The sequence below is a fragment of the Equus caballus genome, chromosome 27 (genome assembly GCF_041296265.1).
Source record: "Equus caballus isolate H_3958 breed thoroughbred chromosome 27, TB-T2T, whole genome shotgun sequence".
In the NCBI taxonomy this organism is placed as follows: domain Eukaryota; kingdom Metazoa; phylum Chordata; class Mammalia; order Perissodactyla; family Equidae; genus Equus; species Equus caballus.
In genome coordinates, this window is record NC_091710.1 from 24,383,182 (window position 1) to 24,397,410 (window position 14,229).

Here is a 14,229-nt window from a genome sequence, read left to right on the forward strand (position 1 = left end):
AAACTGAAGGTAATTAATGGGGATGAAAAAAATGAAAATATTCATGAGGAATTTAGGAGGTAGAATCAACATAATTTAACATATAACTGACGTGGGAAGTGAGGGAGAGGTACAAGGATGCCCAATTTCTGAGGTGGGCCATGGAAAAATCACACTAATTTTCTTCTATATTACTTGCCATTGTATGTAGGTCCACTGTCCACACTTCCTCCGTATCCTTTAGTCTCACAATTTGGGGGAGCCCAGCCATTTTCACAGTGACAATTCTTATTGTTATTACATACCTTCAAAACAATCAAAATACCACTTTTGTTAATTGTGAATGTTGCTCTAAATCATTAACTCAAGAATGGAAACCAAGAGAAAGGACTAAATTCATGCAAATTCATAGACACTCTTTTCAAAAATGAAAAATTTATTGGGTATCTAAATTCTCCAATATCTAAAAAACTTGAGAAGTTTCATCTAACCCTCACCAGGAATTCTCATTATTCAGCACTACTTCCATGAACAAACCAAAAGAAAGTATCACCTACCCCATGTCCATGACACTTTTTCTGTATATCACAGTCATAATTCAGAACAGAAGCATTTACACACTGGAAGTTTCTACAGACCTGAAAAAGAAAATGAAGTAATGAGTAAAGAAAATTTGAACACATTAATAAACTAGCCAGAAAAAAAGACCTGGACATAATTATCTTATTGGTGAATTCTTTCAAATTTTTAAGGAACAGTTAATTCCATACTATACATTTGAAAACATAGAAAAAGAAGTGAAATTAACTAATGGACATATAACTAATGATCAAGAAGACAAAAATGAAACAATGGACAAAAACAAAGATAAAACTATAATCTATCCTTCCATACAAATATAGATTTGAAAATCCTAATATCACAAGTGGAGTTTTTTCAAATCAAAAGTACCCAGATAGAGGTAATCCCACTAGTACAAGAAAGGCTCAATGATAGGAAATCTGTTAACAATTTCTCACATAAACTGTCACCGTTAAAACAGATACCAAAACAGCATGTGATAAAATTAGAGATATTTTAATTTTTAAAATTCTTCCAAAAATAAGAATAAAAGGATACTTTCTTGATAAAACAAAACCTATCTTCCAGTACCATGATTAATTATGAAACAACAGAGGCATTTCTATTAAAAGTACTATTGAAAATAAACCATTATCTTCTATAGTTCTAGAAATTCTAGTTCATGTAATAAGATATGAAAGAGACATGAGTCCTAAACATTGAAAGAGATATAAAAAGTATCATTATCTGAGAAAAATATTAAAGATCTAAAGGAATCAGCTAAAAACTTAGAAATTTTCCAGTTTTCTGGAAAATTGACATCTTTATGAAAAACTGCCTTTTTGCGATGTTAGAAAAAATGAAGACTAACCTTTTTTTTTTAAAGAATGTTGAGTGTTATTTTAAAGTTTTATTAGGTAACCAACTACACAAAATCAACATGTTTAAATGCTCTAATGAAATAAAGAGCAATTAAGAGAACAAACAATGAAATATCAATAGAGCCCTTTACTATTCTAAAAACTACATAGGTTCAACAGCACTATAGAGTCAGAGGATCCTCAAAATCTGTTTCCTTTGATAATTTTCAATTAATTTTTTAAATATATATATATTTATATGATTAAAACATTTTTAAGTACAAAAGATTCCACAGTCGTAAGTCATTCCTCAGCAGTCCTGCACCCACCCATTTCTCCTGCATAAAGATTTTAAAGTACTTTTTCATGTATCCATAAGTCTTTTGAGGACATATTTACTAATAGGTTCCCTATTCAGCCAAAAGGAGACTTTTCTTTCAATACTGATTTACAGTGGACACTTGAGGCATTAAATCAGATCAAAGAAATACGATGAAATGTGTTAATATCTGGAAGATTTACTTTAAGGAGCAGAAAAATTCCAAGTTCTGAGTGGAAAAGGGTGTTCTGACTGGCAGTGTTTACTTTCTGGAATGGGTAGAACCAAACTGGGAGGAACACACTGATAAACGTCTTGGAGTAGAAAAGTAAGCCCGTCCGCTCCAACACCACCCACCCCCGCCACCACTGACCACCACACACGAAGGAGGGCAGACGAAGGTAGCTACAGGTCTTCTCGTTTACAGATTTCAGGATATGAGTTTAGAGCCAAAGAAGAGCTATCTGGGGACAACAAAAAAAAGAAGCTGAAGAGTTTTCTTTTTCCATTTTTTTTCCCAATTAATGTTTAGCTTCTCCACTAAATAAATGTTGGATACATATATAAAGAATATAGGTCTGAAGTAGTACCAAATTGTCAGTCTGCTCAAAGTGCCCAGAATCCACCCTTTACTAAAGGCCAGAAAGGACAGGATCCAACCTATCCTACCTTATGGCTATTCAAAATGTTTGGTGTTTGATTCCATCAGAGTGACAGTATACGTACACATACCAAGCATTTGCCATCCTTCTTGTACACAAATGTTGTTGACATAGTAAGAAAACTAACAAAATGAAAAAAGACAAAAGGCCTTAACATATATCTATATATGTTAGTAATAACCTGGAGTTTGAAGCCAATATTTTTCCAACAAAAAAAAAGCACGTGGAGGTTTGGAAGTAACAGTGATACATCTTACATGGGAGAAATCAGTAAACACTACTTTCATTCTTGACGTCAGTGGGGAAAATATATTAATGTGTTTTTCATGCTATAAAAAAACAAGCAGTATAAGAGAAGGAAAAAGATATATAATTGCCAAACTGAACTCATACACGCACATACACGCAAACATACAACTTGTGCAGTACAGCAAGAGGAAGATAAAGCAGGAAATATTAAGAAAACATTTAAAAACAGCAAATAAGAAGTTCTCTGGGAGGCAGGACCAAGATGGCAGAGTGAGTAATCTTCTTTGTCTCTCCCTCTTCGAATCTACAACTAATTGGACATTCACTGGTTAACAAAGGATATCCATATAGCATCTCGACGCCTGAGAGACCCGTGCTGCTATACATTGGATGGCAGACGGACTTCCCCCCAGGAGGAGGTGGAGATAGGTGAAAACTCTCCGATCCCTGACCCCCGGACAGCCTAGTACCTGCAAGAGGCTCTCTTCCAGCAGACTACCCCATAGCATCGCCACGCACCAAGGGCAGGAGTGTGCACTCACTGGCGGAGCGACAGTGGAAACAGGTGACTACAGCCCTACCTAAGGCCCCATGATTACACCTAAGCCCAGGGGGAAACTCCAGGGTCCCGCACCTGCCGGCAGGGAAAGCCTCTGCTCGCCATTAGCACAGAGGCCCCACCCAGCATTCAGAACACCGGGAAGCTCCCAAAGAGCAGAAACCCCGGCAGGGCACCAGCCCACCAGCCACTGCCAGGCCCACAGACTCTGGCTGTGCATGGGATGGTGCAAGAGGCACCGCCCAGAGTTCCCGTGGGCATGCTTGGGGGCTGGGTGGAGCTCCAGCGCCTGGCTCCGTGGCCCAGGGGGAAACTCCAGGTTCCCACAGCAGCCTCACCGAAAGCCTCTGCACAGCACTAGTGGAGAGGCCCTGACCAGCAGTCACAAGGATGGAAGGCCCTGGGGCAAAAGTAGCACAGCTAGGTGAGCTAACCACAGACTGCAGAAGATACTCATAGCTCTGCTGGGACCTATAGTGGACAAGTGTGATCTTGCGGGCTCTGACAGTGACAGAGCTGCAATTATAGGTGATCCTGCTCCCGGCTGCTGGGAAAGCCCATAACACCACTGCAGACCATAAGGAGGGAGCATGTCTAGGTGGTCTGCAACAGTAGGCACCAGCAGCCTGAGGCCCCCTTGTGATTGCCCCCACAACTGACAAGGGACCCCACAGGACCAGTGTGAATACGAGGAGGAGCCCAGGTCCAATAGGTAACAGCTGACAGGGTTGCTGGTCGGTGCAGTCTAACCAGCTGTTATCCCCCACCAACACCAGTTGCAACAAGTGGAAGCAGTAACTAAACCCTATCTCTATGTGGAGGCACAGATCCACGCAATCAAGCAGCATGAAAAAATATATTAAATCTCCAGAACAGAAGGAAAATGACAAGTACCCAGAAAACAACCCCAAAGACAATGAAATCTATAACCTAAATGATGATGATTTCAAAACAGCCATTATTTAAAAACTCAACAAGTTAAAAGAGAATTCAGATAGACAACTCAATGAGTTCAGGAGCTATGTCACAAAAGAGCTTGATACTATAAAGAAGAACCAATTAGAAATACTGGAGATGAAGAACACAATGGAGGAGATTAAGAAAAATCTGGACTCTGAACAGTAGGGTCGATAATATGGAGGACAGAATTAGCAATTTGGAGGATAGGAATATAGAAATGCTGCAGACAGAGGAGGAGAGAGAACTAACACTAAAAAGAAATGAAGAAACTCTCTGAGAATTATCCAACTTAATTAGGAGATGCAACATAAGGATTATAGGTATATCAGAGGGAGAAGAGAAGGAGAAGGGGGCAGAAGGCCTGTTCAAAGAAATAATGGCTGAGAACTTTCCAAACTTGGGGAGAGAGATGAAACTTCATGTGACAGAAGCCAATAGATCTCCAAACTTTATCAATGTAAGAAGACCAACCCCAAGGCATATAGTAGTGAAGCTAGCAAAAGTCAATGACAAAGAGAAAATACTAAGGGCAGCCAGGCAGAAGAAAATAACCTACAAAGGAACCCCCATAAGGCTATCGGCAGATTTCTCAGGAGATACCTTTCAAGCTAGAAGAGATTGGACTGAAATATTCAAAACTCTGAAGGACAAAAACCTGCAGCCAAGAATACTCTACCCAGCAAAAATATCCTTCAAATACGATGGAGAAATAAAAACTTTCCCAGATAAACAAAAGTTAAGGGAGTTCATTGCCACAAGACCTCCTCTTCAAGAAATGCTCAGGAAGAACCTCATACCTGAAAAATCAAAAGAAGGAAAGGGGTTCCAAAATCCAGAACAAAGGAGATAAGCAGAAGGACAGTAACAGAAAGTAGCAGCTCTCCATCAGAACAGGTTGGCCAAAGTTAAATAAAACATTAAAGATAAATGGAACAGAAACACCAAGAATAAATATAACCTTGTCATTTTAACCACAAACTCACAACACAAAAAGGAAGAGGAAAAAAAAATCTGACAATAACAACCTAGAAGGGGAAGAGAAAAGGGATGGAACATTTTAATTTAAGGAAATAAGAGGCTATCAGAAAGAGGACTATCTCATCTACAAGATGTGTTATACAAACCAGCTGGTAACCACTAAACAAATAACAAGAATAAAGACACAAATTACAAACAAGAAGAAAGCCAATACAGAAATTTACCTACCTGAATTAGGAATCCAAAAATCATGGGACGAGAAACAAAGGAAATGCAAAAGAATGGAAATCATGTGATAAAATGACAGCAGTAGGCCCCCACACTTCAATAATCACTCTAAATTGTAAATGGATTGAACTCTCCAATCAAAAGACACAGAGTGGCAGGATGGATCAAAGAACAAGATCCAACAATATGCTGCCTCCAGGAAACACACCTCAGCCCCAAAGACAAACAGACTCAGAGTGAAGGGATGGAAGACAATACTCCAAGCTAATAATGAACAAAAGAAAGCAGGTGTTGCTATACTTATATCAGACAAAGTAGACTTCAAAGCAAAACAGATAAAGAAAGCCAAAGAGGGGCAGTATATAATGATAAAAGTGACACTCCACCAAGATGACATAACACTTAGAATTAGAAAAAGAAGAGCAAATAAAGCCCAAAGTCAGTAGAAGGAGGGAAATAACAAAAATTAGAGCAGAAATAAACGATATTGAAACAAAAAAGAGAGCAGAAAGGATCAATGAAACAAAGAGTTGGTTCTTCGAAAAAATTAACAAAATCGATAAACCCTTAGCAAGACTCACTAAGAAAAAAAAGAGAGAAGTCTCAAATAAATAAAATTAGAAATGAGAGAGGAGAAATCACAACAGATACCAAAGAAATACAAAGGATCATAAGAGAATACTATGAAAAACTATATGCCAACAAATTGAACAACCTAGAAGAAATGGATAAATTCCTAGACTCTTACAACCTCCCCAAACTGAGTCAGGAGGAAATAGAGAATCTGAATAGACCCAAATCACAAGTAAAGAAATTGAAACAGTAATCAAAAACCTCCCCAAAAATAAGAGTCCAGGACCAGACGGCTTCTCTGGAGAATTCTACCAAACATTCAAAGAAGATTTAACACCTATCCTTCTCAAACTCTTGCAGAAAATTGAGGAAGATGGAGCACTCCCTAACACATTTTATGAAGCCAACATCACCCTGATCCCAAAACCTGACAAGGACAACACAAAGAAGGAAAACTACAGGCCAATATCACTGATGAACATAGATGCAAAAATCCTCAACAAAATTTTGGCCAACCAAATACAGCAATACATTAAAAAGATTATACACCATGATCAAGTGAGATTTATACCAGGGACACAGGGATGGTTCAACATCTGCAAGTCAATCAATGTGATTCACTACATTAACAAAATGAGAAACAAAAACCACATGATCATCTCAATAGATGCAGAAAAAGCATTAGACAAGATCCAACATCCATTTATGATAAAAAACCCTCAATACAATAGGTATAGAAGGACACCTGTTAGAACGGCAAAAATATTCAAAACCAAGAGTGACAAATGTTGGAGAGGCTGTGGAGAAAAAGGAACCCTCATACCCTGTTGGTGGGAATGCAAACTGGTGCAGCCACTATGGAAAACAGTATGGAGATTTCTCACAAAGTTAAAAATAGAAATACCTTATGACCCAGCCATCCCACTACTGGGTATCTATCCTAAGAACCTGAAATCAGCAATTCCAAAAGTCCCAGGCACCCCTATGTTCATCGCAGCATTATTCACAATAGCCAAGACATGGAACCAACCTAAGTGCCCAGCAACTGATGATTGGATAAAGAAGATATGGTATATATGTACAATGGAATACTACTCAGCCATAAAAAAGGACACAGTCATCCCATTCACAACAACATTGATAGACCTTGAGGGTATTATGTTGAGTGAAATAAACCAGACAAAGAAAGATGAACTCTGTATGACTCCACTCATAGGTGGTAGTTAACATACAGACAAAGAGAGCTGATCAGTGGTTACCAGGGGAAAGGAGGGGTGAGGGGAGGGCACTAAGGGTGAAGTGGTGTACCTACAGCATGACTAATAATAATGTACAACTGTAATTTCACAAAGTTGTTAACTATCATAATCTTAATTTAAAAAAAAAAAAGTAAATAAGGGGCTGGCCCAGTGGCGTAGTGGTTGGGTTCGCATGCTCCAATTTGGCAGCCTGGACTTTACAGTTTCAGATCTTGGGCACGGACCTACACACCACTCATCAAGCCATGCTGTGGTGGCATCCCACATACAAAATAGAGGAAGACTGGCACAGATGTTAGCTCAGTGACAGTCTTCCTCGAGCAAAAAGAGGAAGATTGGCAACAGATGGTAGCTCAGAGCCAATCTTTCTCACCAAAAAAGAAAAAGAAACAAAAAAACGGCAAATAAAATCACAGAAATAAGATGAAATGTTAACAAATTACACTGTCAATAAAAGTCAAAGCCTAACAAAATTATAAAAATACAAAAAGCAAACAGTTTATATTATATTGGGATATAAAAACATTTTCTAAGCACGACATAAAACCAAGATAAAACAGACAAAACTGGAATGATACCATGATATTTTAAAATTTCTTCATGACAAACTGTAAAAATTTTAACAATAGACACAACTGACTGTTAATATTCTTTATATATGAGGAGCCCTTAAAAACAATAATAAAATGACAACTCCACAGAAAAACAGATAGATAAGATCATGGACTTATAAAAAAAATACATAGAGCTAATAAAGATAGGAAAAGTAGCCCAAGAAGGGAAATGCAAACTAAAATAATAATGAGGCTTTTTGTCACTTAACCAGGATGTCAAAAGTTAAAAGGATGAATAACATACAATGTTAACAAGAACGTGGCAGAAAATAAGACACCTTCACACACAACTAGTGGAATGTAAATTGTTACCACCTTATTGAGAGGCGAATTGGTAATTTCTATCAAATTTTTACTGTATATCTCTCTTAATTTAAAAAACCTACTCCTAGAAATCTATCCTACAGAAGTACTCACAAAAGTAGGTGAGCTTAAATGTCACAAGACTGCTCAGTGCTAGTAAAAGACATATATAAATAAACTGCAGACAATATAAATTTCTACAATGTGGTTAAGTAATTGGTATATCTACAGTGGAATGAAGTGCATTATCATATAATGAGATAAAGGATCTCTGCACTGTGTGGTTGAGTAAAAACATTTCAGATTATTTAAAGTCTAGTCCTAAAGTCTAACGGGGGTGGTGGGGAGTATACATTTGTACATGCCCAGAAAGAAGACTGGACGGATATACAACATAGTGTTAACAGTAGTCACCCCTAGGAAATGAGTTTGCAAAAAGAAACAATGAGTAGGGATTCAGCAGGGGATCTTTATTTTTTGTTTTACACAATATTTTTAAATATTTTAATAATTAAAATATGATAGTCCCATAATTTTTTTAAAAAACCTTTTCCAAACAAAGAAAAACTCAGATTGAGCCATAAAATAAAATATAATTATATGCTATTCACAAGGCACACACTTAAAACAAAATGACCCTGAAAACAGTTGGGCAAAATTCTATTAGGAAAATTTAAATATAAAGAAACTGTGGTAATAGTACCAATTAAGGTAAAATTTAAGATAAAAACATGAAGATATAGCAAAATACACTTTAAACTAATAAAAGATATAATCCACAACTAAAATGTAACAGTCAACAAACATAGTTTCAGCATTCTTTGTGCAAAAAATGTTATAACTGCAAGGGAATATGAAAAGAGAAAGCTACCAGGAGACTTTAACAGTCCTTTCTTTAAATCTTTATCACGTTAAGAAGAAGAATAAAGGACTAGCCCCATGGCCTAGTGGTTAAGTTCAGCGCGCTCCACTTCAGTGACACAGGTTCAGTTCCTAGGCACAGACCTACACCAATTATTGGTAGCCATGCTGTGGTGGCAACCCACATGCAAAATAGAAGATTGGCACAGATGTTAGCTCATGGAAAACCTTCCTCAGAAAATACATAAATAAATAATAATAATAATAAATAAAATAAAGCTATAAGAGGAGCAATAAATAAGAATGTGAAAGATCTGAATATATAATTATCAAGCACTAAATAAGTAAGAATACACTCTCTTCAAACTCAGAACCTTTATCAAAAAATGAACATATACAGTCAACTCATTAAGTATGGGTTTCATTCCTAGAAATGACCAAAAACATTAAACCAAGCACCAAACTCCTGGTGGTTTTTAAAGCCATCAGAGCATGTTCAATTTCTAAAGCAAAGAGTCATTTTCATACTCAGTAAATCTTTTTGCCTTCTCTCACATTACATTTTGGGAAAAGAAAAAGGTATGTTTTTGGTTATGATTTTCAAACCAGGCAATCAGCACTTTTTTCTGTTACAGCAACAGTTTCCAAGAAAAATCTCATGGCCTTGGTAACACGTAAATTTTTAAGTAATCAAGCATTCCAGCAAACTGTATCACTACTATCATGAATTCTTCCCTGCTGTAGATTCACTCAGCCGATGATGTCAATCAAAGCCTCTGAATGAACACGCTGTGCTACTCTCAATCAAGCTGACAGAACACTTCCAAAGTCACTTCTAAAGAACAGGGTGCCACTTAACCTTAGTTTTTCATTTAATTTTTTCAAAACAAAATAATACATGCACATGGTTAAAAAGCTAATATTGCTAAAAGTGCCTATGATGAAACAACTCCATGACTCCATTCTATCTCCTCTGCCACTCTAGCAGTCGGGAGGCAATCACCATTGCCTCTATTTTAAATCAGTATACTATTTCTTGACATCTATTCCAGACGTCATCAATTAACGTCCTTGATGATAGATAAGAAGTCAGCTTTCTAACACAAAACCAAATTCCCCTCCTCAACCTTCTCAAAGTAAACATTGCTTAATATTTACACCATTAATACCAGGATACAATCCAGTCAGTAGACCAAACGCCACTTTTCCTTGAGCTCAGAACTAGGTGACAGAAGACAGGGGAGGATGTCAATTGCCAATCAAAGTACCATCTTTATTATCAATAAAGCATTTAACACGACTTAAGTAAATAGCAAAATGGGCTTCCTAATACTGCATCCCAAAATCAAACTTACCTGCCTAGTCCCAGGCTGCTCTGGACAACCACAGGCCTCCCCCAACATAAGCAGAGGCTACCCTGCTAAATTTACTGCATGGTTGAGAGAGCAGGCCAGAATGCACCCTCTCTGCAGCCAGGTAGATCTGAAAAGAGAAGACAGAAGGGGCTGAGCCACCCATGCACATGTCTTCTCCCAAACTCGTTAATTGCATCAGTCACTTTGCTTCCCTTGGAGCAAAGTGAAGGAGGAACACCCTGAGACCAAGAGTGTTACTTTTTTTCCAGCTTTATTGAAATATAATTGATGTATTATGTTGTGTAAGTTTAAGGTGTACGACACGTTGATTTGATAAACTTGTATTTTGTGAAGTGACTACCACAGTAGCATCAGTTAACACCTCCATTACTTCACAAAATTGCCCTTTTTTTGTAGTGAGAACATTTAAGATCTACACTCGTAGTACTTTCAGGTATATAAATACAGTATTGTTAACTATAATCACCATACTGAATATTAGATCCCAGAACTTATCTTGTAACTGGAAGTTTGTACCCTTTGACCAACATCTCCCCATTTCCACCACCCCACCCCCAGTCCCTGGCAACCACAATTCTACTTTCTGTTTCTATGAGTTCAACTTGTGTGTATGCATGTGTGAGGAAGAGCTGCCTTGAGCTAACATCTGTTGCCAATCTTCCTCTTTTTTGGCTTGAGGAAGATTAGCCCTGAACTAAAATCTGTGCCAATCTTCCTCTACTTTGTATGCAGGATGCCTCCACAGCATGACTGATGAGTGGAGTAGGTCTGTACCCAGGATCTGAACCCGTGAACCCTGGGCTGTCGAAGCAGAGTGCATGGAACTTTAACCACTTGGCCACAGTCTGGCCTGAGTTCAGCTTTTTAGATTCCACATATAAGTAAGATCATATAATATCTGTCTTTCTCTGTCAGACTTATTTCACTTAGCATAATGCCCTCAAGGTCCATCCATGTTGTTGTAATTGGCAGGATTTCCTTTTTTCTCATAGCTGAATAATAGTCCATTGTGTGTGTATATATATATGTATATGTATACATATATATCCCATATCTTCTTTATCCATTCATCCATAATTGGACACTTAAATTGTTTCCATATCTTGGCTATTGTAAATAATGCTGCAATGAACACAGGACCAATCCATGAACATGGGATATCTTTCCATTTATTTGTGTCTTCAATTTCTTTCATCAAAGTCTTGTAGTTTTCAATGGACAGACCTTTCACCTCCTTGGTTAAATTTATTGATAAGTATTTTATTTTTCTGATGCTATGTGAATGGAATGGTTTTATTTATTTCTCTTTCAGATAGTTCATTGTTAGTGTATATACATGTAACTGATATCTGTATGTTGATTTTGTATCCTGCAACTTTACCAAATTTGTTGATTAGTTCTAACAGTTTTTTGGTGGAGTCTATAGGATTTTCTATATAAAAGATCATATCATTTGCAAACAAAGACAATGTCACTTTTTTATTACAATTCGGATGCCTTTTATTTCTTTTTCTTGCCTAACTGCCTTGGCTAGGACTTCCAGTGCTATGTTGAATAAGAGTAGTGAGACTGGGCACACTTGTCTTGTTTCTGATCTTGGAGAAGCTTTCAATTTTTCACTGTTAAATATGATGTAAGCTGTGGGCTTGTCATATATGACCTGTATTACATAGAGGTTCGTTCCTAATATGCCCAATTTGTTGAGGGGTTTTTATCATGAATGGACATTGTATTTTGTCAAATGACTTTTCTGCATCTATTGAGAGGACCATATGATTTTTATCTTTCATTTTATTAATGTGGTGTATCACATTTATTGATTTGCTTATACTGAACCATCCTTGCATTCCAGGGATAAATACCACTTGACCATGGTATACAATCTTTTTATTGTGCTGCTGAATTTGGTTTGCTACTATTTTGCTGACAATTTATACAGCTATATTCATCAGGGATATTGGATTGTAATTTTCTTTTCTTGTAGTGTCCTTTTCCGGCTTTGGTACCAGGGTGATGCTGGTCTTGTAAAATGAGTTTCAGAGTATTCTCTCCTCTTCAACATTTTGGAAGAGTTTAACAAGGATTGGCATTAATTCTTCTTTAAATGTTTGGTAGAATTCACCACTTAAATCATCTGCACCTGGGCTTTTGTTAGGAGATTGCTGATTACTGATTCAGTCTCCTTACTTGTTATTGGTCTCTCCAAATTTTCTATTTCATTATGATTTAGTCTTCGTAGGTTGTATATGTCTAGAAATTTACCCATTTATTCTATGTTACCCAATTCGTTAGCATATAATTGTTCATAGGAGTTTCCTATGAATCTTTGTACTTCTGTGGTATCAGTTGTAATGTCTCCTCTTTCATTTCTGATTTTGAGTCTTCTCTCTTTTTTTCTTAGTTACTCTAACTAAAGGTTTGTCAATTTTGTTTATATCTTCAAGAAACCAGCTCATTGTTTCTTTGATGTTTTTTATTGTTTTTCTGGTCCCTATTTCATTTATCTGCCCTGATCTTCACTTTTCCTTCCTTTCACTACCTTTGAGCTTAGTTTGCTCTTCTTTATATATTTTCTTGAGGTGTAAAGTTAGGTTTTTTTGTTTGAGATCTTGCATTTTTCTTAATGTAGGATATATCCCTATAAACTTCCCTCTTGGAACTGCATTTGCTGCCTCCCATAAGTTTTGGTTTGTTGTGTTTCCATTTTGTTTCAAGATATCTTTGATTTCTCATTGGTTGTTCAGGAAGGTGTTGTTTAATTTCCACATATTTGTAAATTTTCAAGCTTTCCTCTCATTGTTGACTTCTAGTTTCATACCACTGTGGTCAGAAAAGATACTTTGTATGATTTCAATCTTCTTAAATTTGCTAAGACTTGTTTGGTGATCTACCATATGATCTATCCTGGAGAATGTGCCCTGTGTGCTTGAGAAGAATGTGTATTCTGGGGCTGCTGGATGGAATGTTCTATATATGTCCGTTAGGTCCATTTGATCTAAAGCATAGTTCAAGTCCAATGTTTCCTGATTGATTTTTTTGTCTGGATGAGTTATGCATTGTTGAAAGTGGGATGCTGAAGTCAGCTACAATTTTTGTATTGGTGTCTATTTCTCCCTTTAGATTTCTTAGTATTTGCTTAATATATTTAGGTGTTCTGATGTTGTACTCATTTATATTCACAATTGTTATATTCTCTTGATGAGCTGACCCCCTTATCATTATATAAGGACCTTCTTTGTCCCTTGTTACAGTTTTTGACAAAGTCTATTTTGTCTGATATAAGTACAGCTACCCCCGCTCCCTTTTGGTTTCTACTTGCATGGAAAATCTACTTCCGTCTCTTCTCTTGGAGCTTATGTGTGTCCTTAAAGCTGCAGTGAGTCTCTTATAGGCAGCGTTTAGTTTAATCTTGCTTTTTTTATCCATGCAGCCACTCTAAGCCTTTTGACTGGAGAATATAATCCATTTATATTTAGAGTAATCATTGATATGTAAGGACTTACTAATGCTATCTTATTGTTTTCTGGCTGTTCTGTAGTCTCTTGTTCCTTTCTTCCTCTTGCTGCTCTCCTTTGTGAAATAGCAATTTTTTCCATAGTGGTATGCTATAGTGGTATCCCTTCCCTTTACCCTTTGTGAATCTACTGTTGGTGTTTGCTTTATGGTTAGCATAAGGATTACATAAAACATCTTATACATACAACAGTTGATTGTATGGTTGACCACACACAAAAGCTCTACCCTTTTACTCCTCCCCTTTTATGTTTTTGATGTCACAATTAACCACTTTTTATGTTGTGTATTCATTAACAAATTATTTTAAATACAGTTATTTTCAATACTCTTGCCCTTTAACCTTTATACTAGAGTTAAGTGATTAACACACCA

At 36.9% G+C, this 14,229-nt stretch overlaps 1 protein-coding gene across 2 annotated transcripts in view; it reads right to left on the reverse strand.

The window, feature by feature from the left end:
* ADAM9 (ADAM metallopeptidase domain 9) overlaps positions 1 to 14,229 on the reverse strand; it is a 176,829-nt gene that overhangs the window by 22,608 nt on the left and 139,992 nt on the right. The window contains exons 17-19 of one of the 2 annotated variants that reach the window (XR_011433256.1): positions 10,321 to 10,447; positions 537 to 617; positions 179 to 284 (exon numbers count right to left, since the gene is read on the reverse strand). Coding sequence is in view for 1 of the 2 variants with exons in the window: in XM_001491500.6 (XP_001491550.3) it covers positions 179 to 284; positions 537 to 617 (187 nt within the window). In the remaining variant the exon portion in view is untranslated. The remainder of the gene's footprint in view (positions 1 to 178; positions 285 to 536; positions 618 to 10,320; positions 10,448 to 14,229) is intronic. The other variant, XM_001491500.6, reaches the window with a different exon arrangement.